General features: G+C 38.3%; 1 protein-coding gene across 1 annotated transcript; it reads right to left on the bottom strand.

The window, feature by feature from the left end:
• Positions 1-2,073: 2,073 nt before the first annotated feature.
• mapkap1 (MAPK associated protein 1) lies at positions 2,074-22,297 on the bottom strand. Its single transcript, XM_085464641.1, has 12 exons — positions 22,111-22,297; positions 19,782-20,260; positions 12,765-12,854; positions 11,095-11,243; positions 10,251-10,423; positions 9,958-10,134; positions 8,018-8,127; positions 6,784-6,891; positions 5,757-5,897; positions 5,157-5,294; positions 4,653-4,750; positions 2,074-2,876 (listed from the first exon to the last, which is right to left on the bottom strand). The coding sequence occupies exons 2-12, from the start codon at positions 20,062-20,064 to the stop codon at positions 2,754-2,756; spliced, it is 1,590 nt and encodes a 529-aa protein (XP_085320767.1). The 5' UTR covers positions 20,065-20,260; positions 22,111-22,297; the 3' UTR covers positions 2,074-2,753.

Genomic DNA, 22,297 nt, shown 5'->3' with positions numbered 1-22,297 from the left:
CAACAGGTAAAAGAAGTATTGAACGCATCAAAACACGTCTACACATGCAAAGTAATCACACCAAAAATGTCCATAAATTATGTCTAATAATGACAAATTACACAGGGAAAAGTATTGAACACGCTTACTGAAATGTAATTAATACTTGATAAAGAGCCTTTGTTGGTGAGAACTGTCATAATGAAAATTGGTGACGTGTTCAATACTCCTTTTACTGTATGTAACACTGCTTGTTTTGTACGTTCACAGTATCTCTAAAATTAGAAACATTGAGTCTTAAGTGATTCTGAAAAAAAAATTCCTGCATTTATTACATCTGTCCTGGACTATTGTAATTTGTTATTATCAGGATGTCCTAAAAACTCCCTGAAAAGCCTTCAGTTGATCCAAAATACTATAGTAAAAACACTGAAAGGAGCATGTTTCTCCCATATCGACTTCTCTTCAGTGGCTCCCTGTTAAATCCAGAATCAAATTTAAAATCGGTCCTGAGTAACCAGGCTCCATCTTAAAACCTCACAGTACAGAATTTTGTGATTCCTAGGATACTGGAAGGCTGAAGTCTTCTGTAAGACCAGCTTCCAAGTTTGGATTCAGGTGACAGACGACTTCTATACTTTTAAGATTAAGCTTAAAAATGTTCTTTCTGATAAACCATATATTTAGGGCTGGATTATGTAAGCCTGAATCATCTCTTAGTTGTGCTGCTAGGCTACTGGCCGTTTCCCATGATTCATCTTTTTACTTCACTCACCTTTTTTTCTACAATGCGTTTATACACCACACATTTAATGATTAATCATTATTAATCTCTGGATTTCTTCAATGTGACTTTTGCTTCGTCTCCCTCCCCTCACCCATTTGCAGCAGATGGCTGCCCCACCCCAAGCCTGGTTCTGCCTTTTCCTGTTAACAGTGTTGAAATTGGGCTGCATGGCCGGAATTTTTATGGAGAGAATTTCTAGGCGTAGTCAAGTGCTGGAAGGCTCTCACTTGGGTGGTCATCTCTGCTTTTCGCAGATGACACAGCTCTGTTGCCTTCATCGGGTGATCGCCTCTAGCTCGCACTAAAACGGTTCACGGCAAAATGTGAAGCGGTCAGAATAAGAATCAGCGCCTCCAAACCTGAGGCCATGGTCCTTCACTGGAAAAGGGTGGACTTCCCGCTCCAGGTTTGGGATGAATTCCTGCCCCCAGTGCAGGAGAATCTCGGGGTCTTGTTCATGAGTTAATGGGAGGGGGGATCAACAGACGGGTTGGTGCTGCGGCTGTAGTGATGTGGACGCTGTACCAGCTGTACTAGGGATTTGTGTTGGTGTGTGGGGCTGTAGTTTGTAGGTTTATATTCTTAATTGGTAATTATGAGACAGTGTGTTTAAGATCATTATACAGAGTAAGATTGAAGTAATGTAACGAGTAGTTATAAAGGTAGTTTAACAAATGTCTTTTTCCTGGGAGTAATTAATCAACGTGCTGCATTACTTTTAAGAGAAATGTTCTTTGTATATGTGTAACAACTTTTTTACTTTAGTAATGAACACTGATCACAACAAAGAGGGGAAATACCTCCAACATAAACAAACACCTGAATTCAGCAAGAATGTAATGTCTTTGATATCCTGCTTAGAGACGGTGGTGGTTCTCAAAGTGGAGCAATGAGAATTGATAAGGAATTTCATTTTTTTATCCTGGCAAGTTGTTGCTTTGTTTTACAGTCCGTGTTAATTGAGCAGGGATAAAGAGTTAACCCAGCAATCAAAAGTTTGACATTCAAATGTCATATCTTTATATATGGAGGTGGCTGTGGCTTAGGAGGTAGAGCGGGCGATCCACTAAACGGAAGGTTGGTGGTTTGATCCTTGTCTGCTCCAGCCTGCATGCCAAGTAGCCTTGGGCAAAATACTAACCCTGAGTTGCTCTCTGATGCATCCATCAAAGTATGAATGTATCTGAATGTTAGATAAAAAGCACTTCAGCAGAAAAATCAGAGGAAAAAAAGTGCTTGTACAGATGAATGAGGCAAGTTGTATGAAGCGCTTTGAGTGCACAGATAAGAACCAGTCCATTTATCCCTTTAAAACTTTCAAATTAACAATTTTTTTTTTATTTCTAAAAGTGTTTGATCTTCTAAAAGCATGAAGAATATTTGCTATTAAAACTTTTTTTTTTTAAAATATATGCCTGAATGAAATGCTTTAATGTTAGACTGATAAACCCAACAACACAGTCCAGAGACACCTTTTCATTTCCTAAATAAAAAATATCTCTGTACAATACATTAAAAATGTGAAACCTTTATTTTCACATCGTGTTAAATCTGTTAGACGAGGAGGGCAAAAGCTATAATACAGTCTGTAGCTTTGATTTTTTTTTGGTGCACATTGCCAACTTGTTGAAGCTCTACATATCCATCCTGGAGGACAGAGCTTAGATTCAGAGGCAATGAATGAACAAAAAGTTAAAAAAAAAAAAAAAAAACCTGACAAAAACACAACAGCCAAAACAAGTCTTTTTTTCAATGTTAGAAAAAGAATGACTTGACACTGGTGAAGTTTCAGAAACTTCCACCTTGCTCTGCTGAAGCAGACATGCATCCTACAGGACCATTTTCTAACCATTGCTCTCTTCCTCTCATTTTCATCTTTGTCGCATTTCTGCCAGTCTTCTTTATAGGGATTGTAGATTTAGGTTGATGCTCTCCATATACAAGGCTATATAGAGAGAATGAACTGACAGGTGGCAGAGGAGCCCGTCTATTGCCCAGTCTTCTTCTCCTTCTGGAAACTGAAGCTGGTCCGGCGGCTCAGTTTTCGTTGTTTCTGGGCAAAGTAATCAGCACGGGAGGTGCTAGCCCGGGACTCCAAGATGTAGTTTATCTGAAAAAAATTGGGAAAAACTGGCATTAATTATGAATTGACTTAAAAGATTTGTGTGATGCATTCATTTGCATTTCAAACACTGCACTACAGTACTGTGAAAAATTATTGAGCCACCCCTTTTTTTCTTTACATCTTCTTTCCAAGGATCCAGACTTTCTGCTGTTTCTTTCTTTCTTTCTTTAATAACTGGTCTTCAGTATTAGCTGAAGGTGTTTCAAACTCAGGGGATTAAACAGTGTCACAAAACAACTTAGCAAAGAATCCATTTTAAAATTGTATCTTAACGCACTTTGTTTCTAGCGGCATAAAACAAAAGCGCATAATTTGCTCTCATTTCTTCAAATCCCAACAATCACACAGTTAGTCACAAAAAAGCATTTTTTGGCACGAACAAGATGGAAAGAATACAGGCAGTCATAGTAAACATTTACTTTCAAGGACAGATCTGCTGGACTGGTTCAGCTATTTCCCCCTTGCTTCAGCAGCTCTAGGCTGGAAGCAGAGGACTGACCCTTTGCCTATGCTAAAAGGCTGAAGGTTGCAGGAATCAGCGCCAGCACCAAAGAGAAAACTACCTGCTGCCCCATCAACCCAACCCAAGCTACCAAACGGCACTCTCGTTAACCCTTCATGCATTTCACTCCTCAAAACCTACAGGTTACAAGCACTTCTTCCAGCTCTTAGGAAGCCACGCACACATCAGTCCAGGAGTGTTGGAAATGCAGACAGCCACCTGAGGAGGTTGGGTGATCCATGTGGTCAGCCGTATAACACAACCGGCATTGACTGACTCGAGCTGTACACAGACGCTGATTTAACAGAACCTGGTTTGCCCTGGGGCTTTGGCGGAAGCAGAGTGGGTTGAAGCGTACGTGGTGACGTTTACAAATATCCCATGGTGATGTGGACATAAAACACGGGCAAAATTAACAGAAATAGCTCCTAGTTGACTGACCCAGGTTTAATAGGTTGGTAGAGCAATGTTTGGAGGTGTACTAACAAGAGCTATGAATATGTAGTGTCCATAGCACAAAAGATACAGGAGAGACAAGGGACAGACTTTATCAACTGAGTCCTGACACTCGCACTGAAAAGGAACAGTTTTTGATGGGAAATAATTGTGGTATGCTAAAACTTTGGACCAAATTATGACCCAATTCTAGTGGCTGGGTATCTGAAGAGATGTGCACTGCTTGTGTGCATCCTGCTCAGAATGTTAAATAGCACCAACTAGCCTTTCCTATTAATGGATGTTCCATTCGAGCGCACTGGCAAGGACCTCATTGAGCCATTTCACCGACTGCACGAGGATATAAGTTTTGGTTTTGTCCTGTTGGATCATGAAACATGATATTTCGAAGCACTGCCTGTGTGCAGCATCTCTGCAAAGAGTGTCACACATCAGCAACTACAGACATGCGAGTCTCTTTGTACTCATGGTGTACATTCACATTTGATGGTGACACATTGGAACAGAGCTACTTTCCATCGTTCTGATCTAAAAATAAAAACGACGCAGTTGTTTTAACGAGTTGAAGGGTACTGCAATCTAATCAAAGCTGACCAACAAAAGGAAAATCATCAAGGGAAATGCGTACATTAAACTGTACTTGCGTAAACACTCGTTCTTTTAACATAACAGAGATTGTTCTGATCTGCTTAGTCTCTTTTGCCACTCCTGCTTTGCCATATTTAGCAGGTATTAAATCAAAACTGTTAAATCTTTGTCCTCACAGAAATGTGTTCCAGCACAGACATTCAGCTCAAACTCACCTTCAGCACTATTTCATTGACAGTAGCAGCATCAGACTCAAAGTAGAGAGGCTTGTAGTCATGATTGCTGAGATAAGTGAGTTTAAATATTGCATGACCTGTAAAGGAAAAACATGTTTCATTAGACCAAAATGATACAACAAACTTGTCCAACAACCATTCTGGGCTGACTGCAGGATAGGAGCAGGAGATGAAACTATTTGAATGTCACCAAGAATGTCAGTATGGTTTGGCCTTCTAGTGCCCCTTTCATTAATTTCATTAACACCAAAACAGCTGAAATGCATCAATAACCCCGTAAGCTACTTAAATTGACCGGATCAATATGCCAGAAGTTTAACTGACTTCTGGGATAAGGAACTCAGTGTTCCTTTAATTTTTGAGTAGTGTAGATGTAGATAAATGGATAAAAGCAAAATAAACCTTAAAGGTAACGAAAGTTTAAGTACATGAATAGTGTGTTGACATGTGCAGGGTGACCTAATGTTTCTGTGCTCCACTCACTAGGGCTTCTTTCCTCCACAAGGTCACAAGCACAAAGGTGGTCCGAGTCAATGGAAATGGGTTTCTGCCGAATCCAGAACTTAGTACTGGCTTTCTGATTGGTGACAGGATCAATCTCCAGTTTTTCTCCTGAAATCCCTGATGAGATACCCATATGTAAAACATGATGGTCAATGTATTTCATACATGATACACATTCACTGTTGGCGCTGCAGAATGCTGCGGTAGCCACGCATTGCATAATTGCAATAAATTCTTGCAATCCATTTGTTTGTTTTTTATTTGTTACCTCTAGTTGTTTCGACTGTTCTTTAAAAACTGTTTTAATATTAAGGTTTAAACAATGAATTAAAAAAAACAAAAAACTTTTTTTTAAAATTCATTGTTTAAAAAAAAAAAATACAGCTGCTATTCAAAAATCACTAAAAATGAGATGCATCATTCTTTGTGGAGAAATAGGGATCCATTGTATTTCAAGTATAAATAATCATAAAAAATCCATTAAAAAAAAAAATCTTTGTAAGCTGCACACAATGAATTTAATTAAAAAAATACTGACTACAACTTGTAAGCGGATAACGTGCATCAAGCAGTTTGTACCTAGCTGGACATCTGTGGTGAAACGCAGTTTGTGGATCATGCTGATCTTGAAGGACTTGTAGTGATGACTGCTCAACATGTCTTGGACTGTGGTGATGTCAATAGGAGGGTCTTCCTCTGAACTCTCCTCACCTCTGGAGCCTGAAGACAGAAAGAAAACAAGAGCACTCAGAGAGTGCAACTACCCCTGAAGGGCAAGGGCTATACTTAAAGTTTGATGTTGCTCTTCCAGAAGGAAGGAAATATGTAATCAGTTTGTTTGTTTGCAGTCTAGCGTCCACATTTTTCAAAATATCATTTTTTTTATTCTGTGGGACGGTAGATACCAATAATAGCTCCAGCTGATTTCATTTTGATAATAACTGGGTCAAGGTCACACCAACTCCAGGTATTTTAATTTAGGTGAAAATTGGGTCAACATCAAGATCACACCAAATCAGAAAATCAGTTTACATTTTGTATTTTTTCATGAATTGACTTTAAAATTCACAGTATAGTATGACTTGGGGGATAATGAGTACCTAGGTTGGCTAAGCGTCTGACCTCGACCTTCCTGTTAGTGCCCAAGGTCAAAGTTGGCCGTGTAATTATTTTTAAAGAAACCACATAGAGTACTATATCATATGAAAGGACAAAGCAAGCTGTACAACACACCTGACATATTCTGGCATCAAGAATATGCGTCAGGACTTCTTTAAGTTTCCTGAAGAGGTCTTCTCATCCGAGAAGCTTCTTCAGTTCTAAGAGCAATTGGTGGAGAGTCCCAGATTTTAAGCCCTATTTGGAAATGTCCCCAAAAGGGTTATGGACCCTCTTGGGGTCCTCTGCCTAATCACACAAGCCAAGGTGTGTAGAAGCCAGCTGAAGAAGCTTCTCAGACAAGAGGTGAAATGTCGTCAAGAAACTTAAAGAAGTCCAGACACTTATCTTTCCAAACATAATAACTTTTTTATGTACCTTACTTAGTCCATGCAAGAGGTTTGCTGTCTAGAGGTCTCATGACAACAGTCATTGTAAGATCACTTACTGTTTTCTCTGACCAGGCAAAATTCCAGGGTACTCTGGCTCTCCAGTGAGGAGTCCAGGTCTACTGCTACATTTGGCTCGGTCTGCTTCTCGAGACGATACAAGGGCCCTGTTTGAGAATGAGAGTATTTACATCAACACAGCACTGACAACTTTTATTGATATTGCAAAACTCTTATGAGAAAGTTATTTTTCAACAACTTGGGTCTTGTTTTTAGTTGTTACTTTCAAACTAGTGCCAGACTAATTGTTTGACTGTGCTGCAGTTGTTCAAGTAGAATGAAATGTTAACTAATAGGAAAGCTACTGGTAACAACTGGAACTGTAGATATGTAAATATATATTTTTAAAAAAAAGAAGCATATCCAAAATAATCTGGGATTCTCCTTTGCCCGTGACTTTCGGACTAATCAGATACTGTAACTCCTCCTGAAGTCTGCGTGTCTCATGTGTCAAATTGTCAAATGCATATTCATTCATGTGTCAAAAGTGAAACGTTTTAGGCTCTACAACCACTGGTTGCTGTCACTAATTAGAGACCAGTGTCATTAGGGTCACTGCAGCTCTACTCCACCAAACTTCCCTCTTAAGAGCCAAGATATTCTATGTATTATTAAATTTCTAGCCATTCCCTTTGTCTCCTCTGAATTCCTATAATGTGAACCTTCTTTGGTTTGACTTCTTTAGATCAAACACAGTTAATAAAATTACTGTCTCTCAGAAACAAAACTCTTGCTGATGAAAAGAGATAGTTATTTCCATCACTGACATGCTATCCTCACATACACACACTTGGTAACATTCTGCAACTTAATGAAAAGTGTGTTCATAGTAGAAAGCAGAGATGTCCCAGGAGAAGGAGGGAGGACTCCCAGCATCTGGGAAGTGCCTGGAAAATGGCTGACACTCAGCTCTCATAACTGCCACTGCCTGTATCTGTACAAGGCACTCGGAGTGGAAAGTCAAGTTACAATCTAGGCAGTCTGTAGGTTAATCACTCCTTATCTAGCAATGTGAGGTATATAGTAAAACATGCCAAAAACTATTTTCAGACACAAAATACAAAGATGTAGAATTATGCCCAATGTATCCAAAAGAGATTATATTTATGGATTATATTTATGGATAATTCAAGGAAAACAGCACACTTTTATGATTAACAGATCATAAAAAGACAGCACACCGTCTTCCTTGCATTAAAGAGAGAAGGGAATAAATGGTGCAAACATCATTACCCGAGCCTTTCTGTGAACCTTTCCTCTTCTTGAGAGCTTTCTGGAGAATTTCCTTCATAGTCACCTTCAAATTGTCCACCGGAATTAGAGAAAAACCATGAGCAGCATTTCTAAAATAGAAAAATAGAAAATAATTAAGAATGCATTAAGCAACATTTAATGGTTCTGATTGTTTCATAGCAATAAGATGCGAGTATCAGAGTACTGCTTTTTGTGCTAGCACAAACTGCTAAGCTGAAGACACGAAGACAAGATTGTAATCTGAATAAATAATCTACTGTGTTCTGCTTTCAATTTGCAAACAGCAGGAAGTTTCAATATGTTGTTTGTTTTGAATAGCCACCTCATGTATTTTTAATCTCAACTACCTTATTTGGAACATTTTACTTTAAATAGTTTTTGGAGAAATTATTATCATAGACCTTACTTTTAGCAATTAAACAGTATTACTGTTGTATACAAATGCCTTCCTGTTGCCAAATATTCAAATATTTATTTAAATGCAGCACAAAATAATCAGCCTGTAAAAATTAACATCGTTTAATACTGGAAATATTTATATAGCGCCAAATCAGGCAGGGCGTCCATCTCCTAAATACAAACTTGAAGCTGATTCCACAGAAAAGGGGCCTGGAAGTTAATACTCTACGTCCCATTCGTCTTTTAAATACTCTAGGAACAACAAGTTTGCAGTCTGAGAGCAAAGGGCTTAATTGGTGTGATTAGAATATTAGGTTAAGATGGGGCCTGTTTACTCAGGGCCTTGTATGAGGTGAAGGATTTTAAATTTGATTCTGGATTTAACAGGGAGCCAATGAAGGGAAGCCCACACAGGAAAAAATATGTTCTCTCTTTTTAGTCCCCGCCAGTATTCCTACTGCAGCATTTTGGATTAGCTGATTTTTACATCAGTTTATAGGACATCCTGATAATAAGAAATTACAGTAGTCAAGCTTAGAATTCAAAGAAGTCAGCATCACTCTGAGACATGATTAATATAAGCATTGAATGACATGCTCATATTTAAAAAAAAGAAAAAAAAAAAAGGGGGTCTAAGATTCCTCGCAGTATTACTCGAGGCCGAGGTAATGCCATCCAGAGTCGGCATCTGGTTAGATACCATATTTCAAAGACTTTTAGGGCCAAGTACAATAACCTCAGTCTTATATAAATTTGTGAACAGAAAATTAGTGGTTATCCTCATAGTTTAATGATACTTATTGTTGTTTCTGTTGTTAACAACCGGAGGAAATCAGGATGAAGCTTTCAGCTATCCTCTCCAGTGCAAGACCATCTCCATCCAACATCACAATTGAAGAAAAGGTCATTAAATCTCTAAATAAAAAACAAAACATCACCATGCCAACAGCTAAAAAGGGGATGCTAACCGTTGTTCTAAACTCAAGTTGCGTTAGGTGACCTTGATAGGTCACATGACAGGACAAGGCAAGGTCTCACAGTGGTTTTACCCAAAATCCTGATGCTAATGACCCATGCCTTTTTTCACAACTTATGTGATTATGCACATGATTAATAGTGGGTCAATAATCACCTCCTATGGGACAACCCAACTACTGTTTAAATATATTGGCTGTCAACTTTTAAAACTGAAGAAGCCTCTTGTTTGAGAGGTGAATCGTCTTCACAAAAACCAAACCAAAACAAACAAACAAACAAACAAACAAACAAACAAACAAAAAAACCTAAGTTGCCTTCCTGTTTAGCTCTTAAGGCTACCATTACCTGGATGACTGTGAACCTACAGAGCCAAACTGGTTGTTTATGTCATTTTGTGCTGTCCCAACAATGTAGTTTTATTCATAGATGGAAATCATTATCTTAGTCCTAGCAAGACTTATGTAAGTATCTATAATTAGACAACTCTATCAGCTTTCCACCATTTGTTGTTATAAGTGATATATCACTCATTTCATACTTACATTCTAACAAACAGTGACTGCCTGGAAGCGATGCCAGGGGAGGAGTATTTCTCCACCAAGGCCAGAGTGCTGAAACCAAACTTGTGTATTGGCTCATTGGAGTCTAGCGGAGGGAAGTCAGTGTCTACCTCGCCATCATCTTCAGCAATGTGAAGGCAATAAGCATTCACATTTTCACTGTTGGATATGCGGTGGAAGGATTTGGATATAGAGAGACAGAAAAAGTGTGTTACAAAGAAAAAGACATCCTGTGAAATGTAGCAGTTTTATTTTTTTAGCCATTTTGTGCTCACTTGAGTTTGGGTTCTCGTCCCTCGCTTGTGTATTGCCAACAGATAAGTCCAATGAGGTCATGGACACGGGCATTGGCGATGGTCACCACTGTCATTGGATGTACTTTCTCCTGAGTCATTTGCATTGATAGGTAGACGTCTATCTTTTTTGTAGCTGTGGTGCCGATGTGGCCCTAAAAGTGAAGAGAGGATTGTGCAGTAAAACAAAACAAAACATTACATCGAACAAACAGACAAAACGTAGACAAATATTAACTTATTGTTTTTCAAATAAACACTAACAGGCAAGTTATAGTTTCCACATCCACAAGGCTGCTAGAGTCAGCATGGGTCAAAGTGATGTACATTTTGTCATCAGATTAGATCATTAGCACAAGCACGTTCGTATGTCTGTCAATTTTGTGGCTGCGCAGATTCACCTGCTGCGAATGCTTGATAGCACCATATGCCTTTGAGGCAGACTTCAAAACACAAAGCTGATCCTATAAGTCCTACCAGACAAATGAAATTATTTATTTCTACTGTGGCATTCTACCATCAAATGCCAAAGGAGAAATAAATACACAATTAGATTGAAACTGTGCTGTGATTATTTGGGTAATAACTTCAATAAAATTTATAACTGCTTATTTAGTTAGAAACAAAATTTTCAACCTGAATTGAGTGAAAATTGAGTACTGTCCTGACTATCATGATATATGGAAAAACCTATACAAAGAAAAAGCTTATCAATTCTTGAAGAAAATCAAATTGAAGACAAAGGTTTTCCCCACTCTACAAAACTGGATTCAAATCCTATTATTTAATGTCCAAATAAACCTAAATAAAATGTTGAATAATTCACCTTGCCATCAAATTTAGAGTATTCATTGAAGGGATTATTGAGCTGCTGGGGACACTGCTCAAGCCTCAGTGACAAAGTGGATTTTGTTCCAGTTGTCTGCGGCCTGTCTTTAAAGTTGCGCTTTTCAAACAGAGACCCCAGATCTTCCACTGGACAGAACACACAGAAACAGGAAGAAAGAAAAAAAAAAAGAGTTAACGTATACTGATGGAGTTTTGTCAACTAAAGAGCTTTTGTGTCTGAATCTAAACACATTATCTTAGAGGTTTTGCTGAGAATTTAAGGAGATTTTATCAAACAGCTCGTGTTGATACAGTGTGAAAAAACATCTGACCATTTCCCGATTTCCTATTTTTTGTATGTTTGTCACACTTAAATGTTTCAGCTCAGCAAACAAATATCAATCTTAGACAAAGATAACCAAACTAAACACAAAATGCAGTTTTTAAATGAAGGTTTTTATTATTAAGCGGGGAACAATTCCAAACATACATGGCCCTGTGTGAAAAAGTTATTGCACCCTAAACCTAATAAGTGGTTGGGCCACACAACAACAGCATTTGCAGCAACAACTGCAATCAAATGTTTGCAATAACTGACAATGATTTTTTTTCCAGCAATGTGGAGGAACTTTGGCTTACTCATTTTTGCAGAGTGGTTGTAATTAAGCCACACTGGAGGGTTTTCGAGCATGAACCGCCTTTTTATGGCCACCGAATCTCAGTTGGAATCAGGCCACTCCAAAGTCTCACAACAGCAAGGTGGACTTACTGTTGTGTTTTAGATCATAGTCCTGCTGCAGAACCTAATTGTGCTTCAGCCTGAGTTCAGGAACAATTAGCCAGACATTCTCCTTCAGGATGTTTTGGTAGAGAGCAGAATTCATGGTTCATTTACCACAGCAAGTTTTATGGGTCCTGAAGCAGCAAGACAGTCCAAGACCATCACATCACCATGATATTTTACTGTTGGTAAGATGTTCCTTTTCTGAAACTGTGTATGACTTTTTGATCCACCACCCTGTAATAGGACACACACCTTCCAAAAAGTTCAACTTTTGTCTAGTCAGTCCACAGAGCACTTAGCCAAAGGTCTTGGGGATTGTCACGATGTTTTCTGGCAAAACTGAAACGAGTCTTTATGTTCCTTTTGCTCAGCAGTGGTTTTCGTCTTAGAACTCTGCCATAAACACATTCATTTAGAAACTGTATTTTGTTTACTTGTGTTATCTGTGTTGTGTTATTTGTTTGATGATCTGAAACATTTAAGTGTGACATACAAAAAAAAATGGAAATCAGGAAAGAGGTAAACACTTTTTCACACCACTGTATAGAAGTGCCATTCACTTCACTGGTTCAGTTACTGATTCAGGTTCAATAAAGACAGATTTTTGTCTTTGATTACTTAAAATGTTAAGATACTCTTCTATAAATGCTTCAGTATATATTACTAATGAAGTGGTCTGTGCCCTGTGGCAACAGAATATTTGATGTCATATTTTAGACAAAATCATTTGAACATGCAGATCCTCAGCAAACTACGTAATCAGAATGACATTAAGGGATATAAATGACAAGCAAAAACAACGTTTGTAAAACATGGTGTTACAAAGTTTGTAAAATGTGAAATTTAAAAAAGTAAAGGTATTTAGAAATGACTAGGAACAGTACCTGACTGGGAGGACGCCCTCTCTTTCCACTGAATGTTTTTGCATTTGATTTGGTTCTGTCGTTCTTTTCTTAGTCTTTCAAGTCTTTGGGCTACAAAGAAAGGACAGCTGGTCATTAACTTCATTGCATACAAAAACAGAGTCACTAAAACTTAGTTAAACAGACAACAGATCATCATTTACGACACATCATGAAAATTATTGTAAATTCCTGTAAACAACTGATTCTATAGAATGTAGATCATTGAACAGTCATTATTTCCAACCACAGAGGATGTCATTGCTCTCCAAAAGTTTGATTCAGTTGACTTTACCATTTTATTACACATGTAACAAGCATAGCCGGTATAATGAAATTTGCAATATGTTGTTGTATGTTATTGTGCAGAAAGCAAAGTAAGATAAAACACAGAATAAGATAAAAGATTTAAAAAGGAGGGAAATTCAAATGCATTACAATATCATACAATAAAATACAGAATAAGATGTATATAAAATATAGGATTAGTAACTTATTGCTAGTCTGTTATTGCTGAAGTGGCGGCATATCACAGTTTCAGATTCAGTCATTGTATATAATATAGTGTATGAATGTGTGTTTAATAGAGTCCATTTGATAAAATACTTACGAAATATGGTCAGAGACAGAGTTACACTCATGTCGGATGCAACACTTTTAGATGTCTTTGATGACAAGTTGCTGACAGTTACACTATTAACACTGCTCAGCTGCTTTTACTACCCACTGCAGGGCCCTTTGACCAACGGTCGCCTAGTTACCATACAACACTGTTATACAAGATGTTATAATGCTTTGTACAGTGCAGTAGGAGATGCTACCAAGGTATTTTTCAACCTCCTCAGAAAGTGTAGGGATTATTGACATTTTTGTATTAGACAGAAGGTGTATCTATAGAAAATGACATAGATTAAGGAATTTAAAGCTTGTTGCCTGTTCAGTTTCTGCAGTTGACGAAAACCGGGTTTTCTCTGCATTTGCTGGACAAGGTGAAATAATTTCATTACCAGCTTAGAAAGGAAAGAGGTAGTAATGGTACGGAGCTATAATCATTAAGTAGTGTTTAAGGGCAAAGTGAAGTAAATTTACTTCTACTTCTATAGCACGTTTTTACTCTGAGCTTTTTACCACAAGTCTCTCACACATTGATAGAACCTTTAACTCTTATTGATATAGCTTTAGATGTAAAGCAATAACTGGATTGCTGCCTTCTATATACATGTTCCCTCCTTGCAATGAAACATGCTGGTCGTTATTCTCTTCATCCATAAGATTACTTGTTGCTTTCTGTTCCATTTGCACAAACTGAACTTGGCAAAAGAGCTTTTGTCCATTTAGCACCCTTGGCTTGGAACGAGCTGCAGAATGACTGGAAAATGACAAAATTATTTCCATTAAGTGTTTTTAATCCATAACATGCAACTGTTTCAATTAGATTGCTTGTCATTTTAATTAAATTTCATTTGCATTTTTGTGTATGTGTGTTTTGTTGTTGTTGTGTGTGTTTAATTGTGTCATTTTTGTAACTGCGTGATACTTGCTGCTGCCCATCTTGGCCAGGTCTCCCTTGAAAGGTTTCAAGGGTTTTTAATCAAAATGGGATCTTCCTAGTTAAACAGAGGTTAAATTAAAAAAAAACAAAAACAAAAAACAAACAAACACCTTTATATCTACAAATGTTTAACTTTCTAACAGTCGCACTCTGATGACTGCATCGGGGACAACTTGGGGATTCAGGATCTTTCCCAAGACTGGACTAGCTGGAGAACTGATCCACCACCCTTCTAACCTTCATCGACTTGTAAGCATTTGAGGACAAGTTAAAGATGTTAATAAACACCTCAGCCAGCTTACTGCCACATGCTCTGATCACGGGTTCTGGTATACCGTCAGGGCCAGCAGCTTTGTGTTAATTCACTCTGTTTAGGGAGGACCTGACCTCAGAGGGCAGAGGTACATGGCCATCTGGTGGTGGCAGGGTTTTGATGGGAGTCTCTGTATTGAGTCTGTCAAAATTGGCATAGAAATGGTTTAATACATCAGGGAGTGAAGCATTATGGACAATACGGGAACTGTCTGTGCTCATGTGATCAGTTATTGCACATATTCTTTGCCACGGGCTCCGTAGGTGATTGTGTTATAGGAGGGCATTATCAATTTGTCATGTATAGTTTTTCTTTGCAGTGCTCTTTTGTACCTGCATCTGTGGGCTAGAGTGCCGCCAAATCTAAATGCAAGGTACGTCTATCAGCAAGAGACAAACGTCATCCTTTATCCAAACTTTATTCAAAGTTTTCTTATTTTGGTATACGTCTATTAAGTTCTATATTGTGACAGACTATGCAACTTTTTATACTGAAGAGGGATATACTTCTATTTCTGTGTGGGAACCCTGGGTAGCTTTGTGATGATACGGATTCTAATCAGTACGGGCAAAACAGCACTTAAGGGTAGACTCAGCCACTTTTGGCCAGACTGTAACCATCTTAGTTACAGTTTGTCCCTTTCTGTAAGTGGTCTGTTTCTGAGTAGTAAGAACAAGGAGTGGTAGTCTAACATGAGTGCAGGGCAAGCTCCTTTGTTGTTAGTACAGTAGAGATCAATTTATGTCCAAGGTAAGCCAAGGCAGCTCAACAGTCCACAATAATAGTGGTAATAAATGTTGGAAGGGTGATATATCAGTACCATGTTGAGAACCAATTAAGTGAGCTCTTTAGAATAAACATTTTTGAGAGAAATGGGTCAAAGGCTTTCAGAATGACTAGGTGCTTAATTTTATACCCCTGAATTAAAAAATTAAGAGATGTGACTCACTTCTTTTGTCCATATAGAGTACCACTAATTGAGCCTTTAAAGAAAAAGACCAGTTTTCATGAAGCTACACTGACTATCTGGCATGTAAATCTTTTTAATAATATGACCAACCCTTTAAATACAGTCGTGTACACAAAAAAGTATAGCAGTTCAAAAAGGGCTAGCATAAAATAAAACTTGCATGGTTGTTAATCCGTGTCTTACCAGCAGCCACTGGTTTGTCACAGCTATCTTGGTGAAGTCCTGATGAGAGCCACAAGAGGTCAGTATCCAGTGTCAAGGCTGAAAGTCTCAGAGGATTGCAGCTTTCGACCCACAACCCAAAACCATCCCCGTCACTCTACAAAACCTAATACAAAAGTCAAGGGAGCCAAAAGGAGACAATGTCTACCTTTGGACTCCCTCTTTCACCAAAACCAACTTTTCCTTCCAAATAAAATTTCTGAAAGTAGTTGCAAACTCACTTTAACCTCACTATAGACAATTTTTACAAAACAAACAATATAGTACACCAACACCCTCAATTGATGACTGATTAGATTAGATTATAACACCAAACTTTAGGATTATAGGGATAATAGAAGAACATGACACAAGCAAGTCTGTATTCTGGTGGGTGGCAAGACTCGTGGGTTAGAGAGGTCTGTTAAGCCAGATAGTCTTTTTCCATGGCATATAGTCTCAGCTGAGGATATCCCTGATGACCCAATCAGCAACAAAATGAATACCACTGTCAAATGAAGTTAATTACATCGATTATTTTAACAATTTTGGATTCTGATGTCCCCGCATAGACAACACTGGAGACCAAGTACCCTTCGCAGCATTATTTCGAGTCATTCTACCCTCCAAAACTCCTGAGGTCCTCATCTCATATCCCATTAAGATTAACTAAGACATTCAGCAACAAGCCCAACCATTCACCCATGGGATGCAGAAGATCTACTGCCTGCATCCCATTACTGGACTCAGCAGAACAGCCCCAGCCCCGAAGTCCCTTTTTTCTGTTGGGTCAAAGTTGTTTTGGAAGCACAAGTAGAGATGCTTTCTATACGTTAGGAGGGCACCATCATCGTTTTGCATTAAGAGTGTAAAATACTGATGGGTGCTTGCCATTTAATTGCTTAACAGTAATTAAATGGCAAGCAAAAACAGAGCATGTGCTTTAAGATAATCAAATCTAAATGGTGAATTATTCTATTAAATTCTGGTCTTGTTTATAGTGCTGAATGTAATTTCCAACAGTAGAAATACAGCAATTTTGAAACTGAGAGTGAAAACTTTTTTATTGGGTTGTTTTTTTGTGTTACTCATCCATTTGAATAATTAACAAAATATAAAAAAGGACAAATGAACTTAAGCATGGTTCGGAAGAATTGTTGTCCCATCAGTTTCTCAGTGCTTGGTAGCACACTAAATTTCACACATGATATGAAATTTATCTATTCATTTATTTATTTATTTATTTATTTTTTATTCAGCTTATACCACAACACTAGCTGTGGCTTTTCAAATTATATAATACATTGCTTTTATACTGGCTAGCAGGAGCACTAAAGAGCACATTTAGACAGGACCTGTATTAAATTAGCACAATTTTTACTGTGATTCTAACCACATAAGGACAACACAACAAACTTCTTACACAGGGCAAAATATCCGGACACACAATTTGTGAAACTACGGGTAGGCAATATAGCCTCAAAATTATATCACACTATTTCAATGAAATTTACTGCAATTGTGTTTCTGAGACTATTGAGTCAAAAAAACAAACAAACAAAAAAAAGAAAGAACTTCATCTGTGAGAGCAGTTTCGAGGCAGCAGTATTTATTACTGCAAACAAAGTTAAGGATAGCTTAGTCATTTTTTTCCAATGAGCTATTGTCATTGATGGCAGCCATGTAATTCGCAGTGTGAATATATTGCCACAAGATGCCAGGAGTAGCAGTATTATAGTGGAATATTCTTGCATTACAGCAATACGATGATACACCATTAGTCAAACATAAGCACAAAAACAGCCTATGTAATGTTTTCCCTGCTCAGCCCACTCTTGCACAGGAATAAATTACCACCCCAAGTGGAGGGCTTCAAATATCTCACAATCTTGTTTATGAATCATGGCAGAGCAGAGCTTCAGCCTTCATATAGACTGAAGAGCTTGGCCACTTGAGAGGGGCTTGCAGTGGAGCCGCTGCTCTTCCACATTGAAAGGTGACACTTGAGCTTGTTCAGGCATTCAGGTCTCTTGGAAGGCTCTGAGAGGAGGTGTCCAAAGCATGTCTGGCCCCAAGGGAGACGTATGACCCAGAGATTAGCTGGCTTGGCAGCGTCTTGGTATACTCCTTCCAGAAGAGTTAGAGGAGGTGGTCAGGTAAAGGGAGGCCTTGGTTGCAGGGGTAGCCTAGACCTAGCAGAAAATAGATCAGTCCAAATGGATGGACTGTTCTTTTTCCACTGTGGACTGATTGTACAGTTTATATTTTTAATGACTTTTAAAAAAAAACAAGTATTGTTGGAACAGTGCTCTTGGGTCTAAAAGCCTCATCTTTTCTCCTCAAAACACACATCCTTTTACTTTCAAATACACACCTTAAAGCATAACTCATAAGCTGGAGAGGAAATTGCAACTCACTCGTTTAGAAGATCATCCTTTAGCCTGGAAGATTAGTTTTTTGCTCTATAAAAAGCCCTCTGTAAAGCTGGAAGATCTTACTATTCTATACTGAGTGAAGAAGAACCATCCTAGGTTTCTCTTCAGCACTGCAGCCAAAATTGTGCTTTTTAGACCCCATTCCTACAAGACTACTCAAAGAAGCATTATTTACCATTAATTAATGCTTTAAGCTTAAACATAATCAACCTATCTCTATGACTTGAGTACGTAAGACAGGCCTTTAAGCGGTCAGTAACCCAGAAACAGCTTCAGTGAAGGTTACAAATGTGGACAAACAGTGGACTCATCTCTGTGCTTGTCCTCCTAGGCCTCAGTGCAGCATTCCATACTGTTGACCATAATATAATATTACAGCAATTTGAGCGTGCTGTAGGTATTAAAGGTACTGCAGTGCAGTGGCTTAAATCATAGCTAACAGACTCCAATTTGTTAATGCAAATGGAGTCTTCTTTACACACTAAAGTTACCTAGGGAGTTCCACAGGGATACCCAACTTTATTTATCCATGAAGCCAGATAATATACATAAATTATTTAAACTGCAGGAATTTCTTACAGACATAAAGACCTGGATGACCTGATTTTCTGCTTCCAAATTCACATAAAAACTGAGGTTATTGTAGTCTGACCTAAAACTCTAAGTTATTATTGGGATGGTCTTTACCTTACAATATTAAGCGCCTTGAGACAACTGTTGTTGCGATCTGGTGCTACATAAATAAAATTGAGCTGAATTGCTTGCAAGCCAAATAGTTCAAGCTTTGTCTTGTCTGACCATAGCGATATTTTCCACATTTGACCTGGGCATGTGGGCAGCTACAAATTTCAGTTGAGCTTCTTTATTGGTCAACATCCTCTCAGTCCATGACAATGTAAAACTCGCTACAAGTCTTTAGGTAAGTCATTAAAAACGTATGCTGAATCACCATTCCATCCTGAAAAATGAAGTTTAAAGACATTATTAAAAGTGCCAAATTACTATTACATTCATGCCCATGATCCACTGGAGCCACAGTAGTAATGGTAATAACACCAACAAAGAACAACAATATGAAAACTGAAAATGTAAAAATAAATTCCACATTTGCTGAAGTAGTGGGTTTCCCTCACTTTTTGTCATCATGGTTTTGTCATCAAATGTTTGCAGAAATTTGGTTTTATATAGAGTAGGCACTTGATTTTGGAGCACACGGAAGCTGGGTGACACATAGTCAATGATTATTCATTTTGCTGTGTCATTTGTCATCTCCATAACCATATTTAATGCAATATGTCACATCATATAAATTACTTAAATGCACAATGAACCACAGTGTAATCCCAAGCTTTTCACATGCGCTGCACACAATTTAACTCAGTGAAACCACTGGCCCTGATTAGCCACACAAAACCCCTTCAAACAGCAGCAGAACAGGCTTTCTGGCTGCCTCCCACCATAATGACAGGAGGGAGGTCTGACAGAAAGCTGGCCCAACTAACAAGCTAAAGTCTGAAGATGAGTTTACCTGTGTTGGAGCGCCGACGAATGCCAAAGTCCCAGCTGGAGGTGATGTCCATAGACTGAGAGAGGTCACAGGGATGACTGTCTGTCACACTACTGCCCCCCTCATTCAGGAGGCCTGACCCAGTTGACCCAAAGCTGCTACCAGGCACCAGAGAAAGCTGGCACTTCTCAAGATCAACATCCTGATCTATTAGCACCATTTCACACATTCCAGTATCATCACTGGTCACATGAGATTGTCTGATGTGAGCCAGGATAATGGCCGGATTGTCCAAGAATGCCATTTCCTCTGTTTGGCTAAGTGTGTCTTTTCGCTTTGGAAATCTTCTCACCCTCTTGCCTGTATGCCAAAGGGTTCCTTTTCTTTTCTTATCAGTCTCTGTTTGAGAGTGTTACAGCTCTGACTGATGACAAGAGAGGTGTCACCTTTTCCATCTTTTGATGACTATTTTTTCAGGTCCAAGGTAGGCAAAGTAGTCCCTAAGGAGAGCAAAGAAATTGTTATTACATGTTGCAGTCTAGAAGTAGGATTTCAGCTCAATCTTTTAAAACTGATATATTTAAAAACTAAGCTCAATTCACACATCCCAAAGCCCACTTTAACTTCCAACTTTCACAGTTTAAATAAATAAATACAATAAACTAAAACAAGAAGCAAACCTCTGCCAAGGCAGCATTTGCTTTTAAGGGACTAATATTGTATTTTATACAATCTTTTGTTTTTGTTCTTTATGCAGTCCAGATCAAAAGTTTAACCACTTGAAAAATGGGCAAAAAAAAGTAGGGTTTTTTTTTTCATATTTTGCATGGTTGGATCTTAACAAGGTTCCAAGTAGAGCTTCAACATGCAACAAGAAGGGATGGGAGTGAGACAAAACATTTCTTTTGAGCATGCATTTTATTGAAAACAACACTTAAACTGAAACAGGCTGTTTTACACCCGATCAAAGGTTGAGGACACAGCTAGCTGTTTGATGTGGGACAGTAAACTTTAATGTTTAAATGGATCTATTTTAAAGATGTAGAGCTCTAATGTGCAGCTGCTGCCTTAAAAATCATCAATGGCAGCAAAATCCCACTCAGTGATAAAACTGTTAAGTAGAATTAAAATTATTATTGCTTGCGCCAAATCACCAGATTAAGTAAAGAGTTTTCTCGTCATTTTTAAAAACAGTGACGCATTTTACTGGTATATTTTTATGATAAAGATTTTTAATGCAATTTGATAACATATCTAAAGTATAGGTATCACTCAGAGGGATAATCTTCTATGGAAGAAGAGTCACAAGATTCCTGAAACGCCTATTTTGTGATTGGTCAGATGTCTGCCAGTGCCACACATTTCGTGTGAATGCACAGGGGAGACCCTTCGTTAACACAGTGACTTGATAACCAGCTTTGTGTGATCGGTTATCCTGATCATCAATTTTAGGATATGTGAATCCAGACAATGGAGAGATACCCTAAATATACTGAACACACATAGTTTACCCAACTCCTGCTTCACAGTATAGCCCTCAGCTTGGCTGAAGAGGCTTTAAAAGTCTCAACAGTTAAAACAAAGATTGTCATTTTGCCAATAATCTCTTTAAATGGGTTTGAACTTTGATACCAACAAACAAAAACTGAAGTTTGAATGTCCGTGATATTAACACTGAACATAAAGATGTTGATAATTTCAACATGTAAATAAGAGCTGTAAGCCAGGCCAAAACAACCCCACACTCAAACTAGGTTGAATGAGATACCAACGTTAACACGTCCAATAAAGGATCAGGACCAGAGCACCAAGATTTTTTGTAACTTTAGTAAACAAACGTCAAACTATTAATAACATATTGTTAGGTTTTGAATAGTTCAAATTGTATGCGGCGGGCCTAATCTTACATTAGAAGATCCAGTAATTGCAAAGAGCTTCTAGACGACGCTAACTGCAACTAATGAAAAGCTGTAGTGTATTGTCAGGTTTGTCCTTGCTGACAGCTTAAGGGTCTTCTTCTCTAAAGCGAAATGTGTTATGGCGTGTAATGCCAAGTGATACTGTTTGATACCTGCAACAAGCACCTCACGTAATGATTCATCGTAGCTGTTTTTAATGATAGGTGATGTAGCTATTGTCTTTTTTGCTAACCATCGTAGCCGGCTGACTTCAAAGTAATACTTTTTTAAATCGCAGTCCGCCTGCTTAGAGTGGCAAAAAGGTTTATTTTTAGTATCAGGATTGGAAAAATATTTCACCAGAAGCGGTTCAATCTAGTAGCTTGCAAGCTCATTTAAGCTAACGCGACCAGCATTTGGTTGCACCTCCCTTGTTTAAGACGACGTCTTACCTTTAGATGTATCCACCAAGGGAAAGAAACATCCACCATTCTCCATATTATACAAGCATAATCATAATAGAGTCAGAAACTCTGTTCATCACGACTAATGTTCCACATTAAAGTCATAATACAAACCAACTCAACCTGGTATGCTCTGCCTAACAACCAACCCACAACCAACCCGGCTATACTTCCG

The sequence above is a fragment of the Copadichromis virginalis genome, linkage group LG7 (genome assembly GCF_057382275.1).
Source record: "Copadichromis virginalis isolate Kocher_CV1m ecotype Utaka linkage group LG7, C_Virginalis_male_GT1.1, whole genome shotgun sequence".
NCBI classification, from domain to species: domain Eukaryota; kingdom Metazoa; phylum Chordata; class Actinopteri; order Cichliformes; family Cichlidae; genus Copadichromis; species Copadichromis virginalis.
Note: the sequence above shows the minus strand (reverse complement) of the source record. Positions and strands in the feature narration are given on the sequence as shown.

Excerpts from the sequence above, each read along its gene's own strand:
- mapkap1 (XM_085464641.1), bottom strand. The coding sequence starts at position 20,064 with ATGGCATTCTTGGACAATCCGGCCATTATCCTGGCTCACATCAGACAA. Across the intron at positions 5,295-5,756 it reads CACCACAGATGTCCAGCTAG|GGATTTCAGGAGAAAAACTG; the intron begins GTACAAACTGCT and ends GTATCTCATCAG. Across the intron at positions 4,751-5,156 it reads TGTGGAGGAAAGAAGCCCTA|GTCATGCAATATTTAAACTC; the intron begins GTGAGTGGAGCA and ends TTTCCTTTACAG.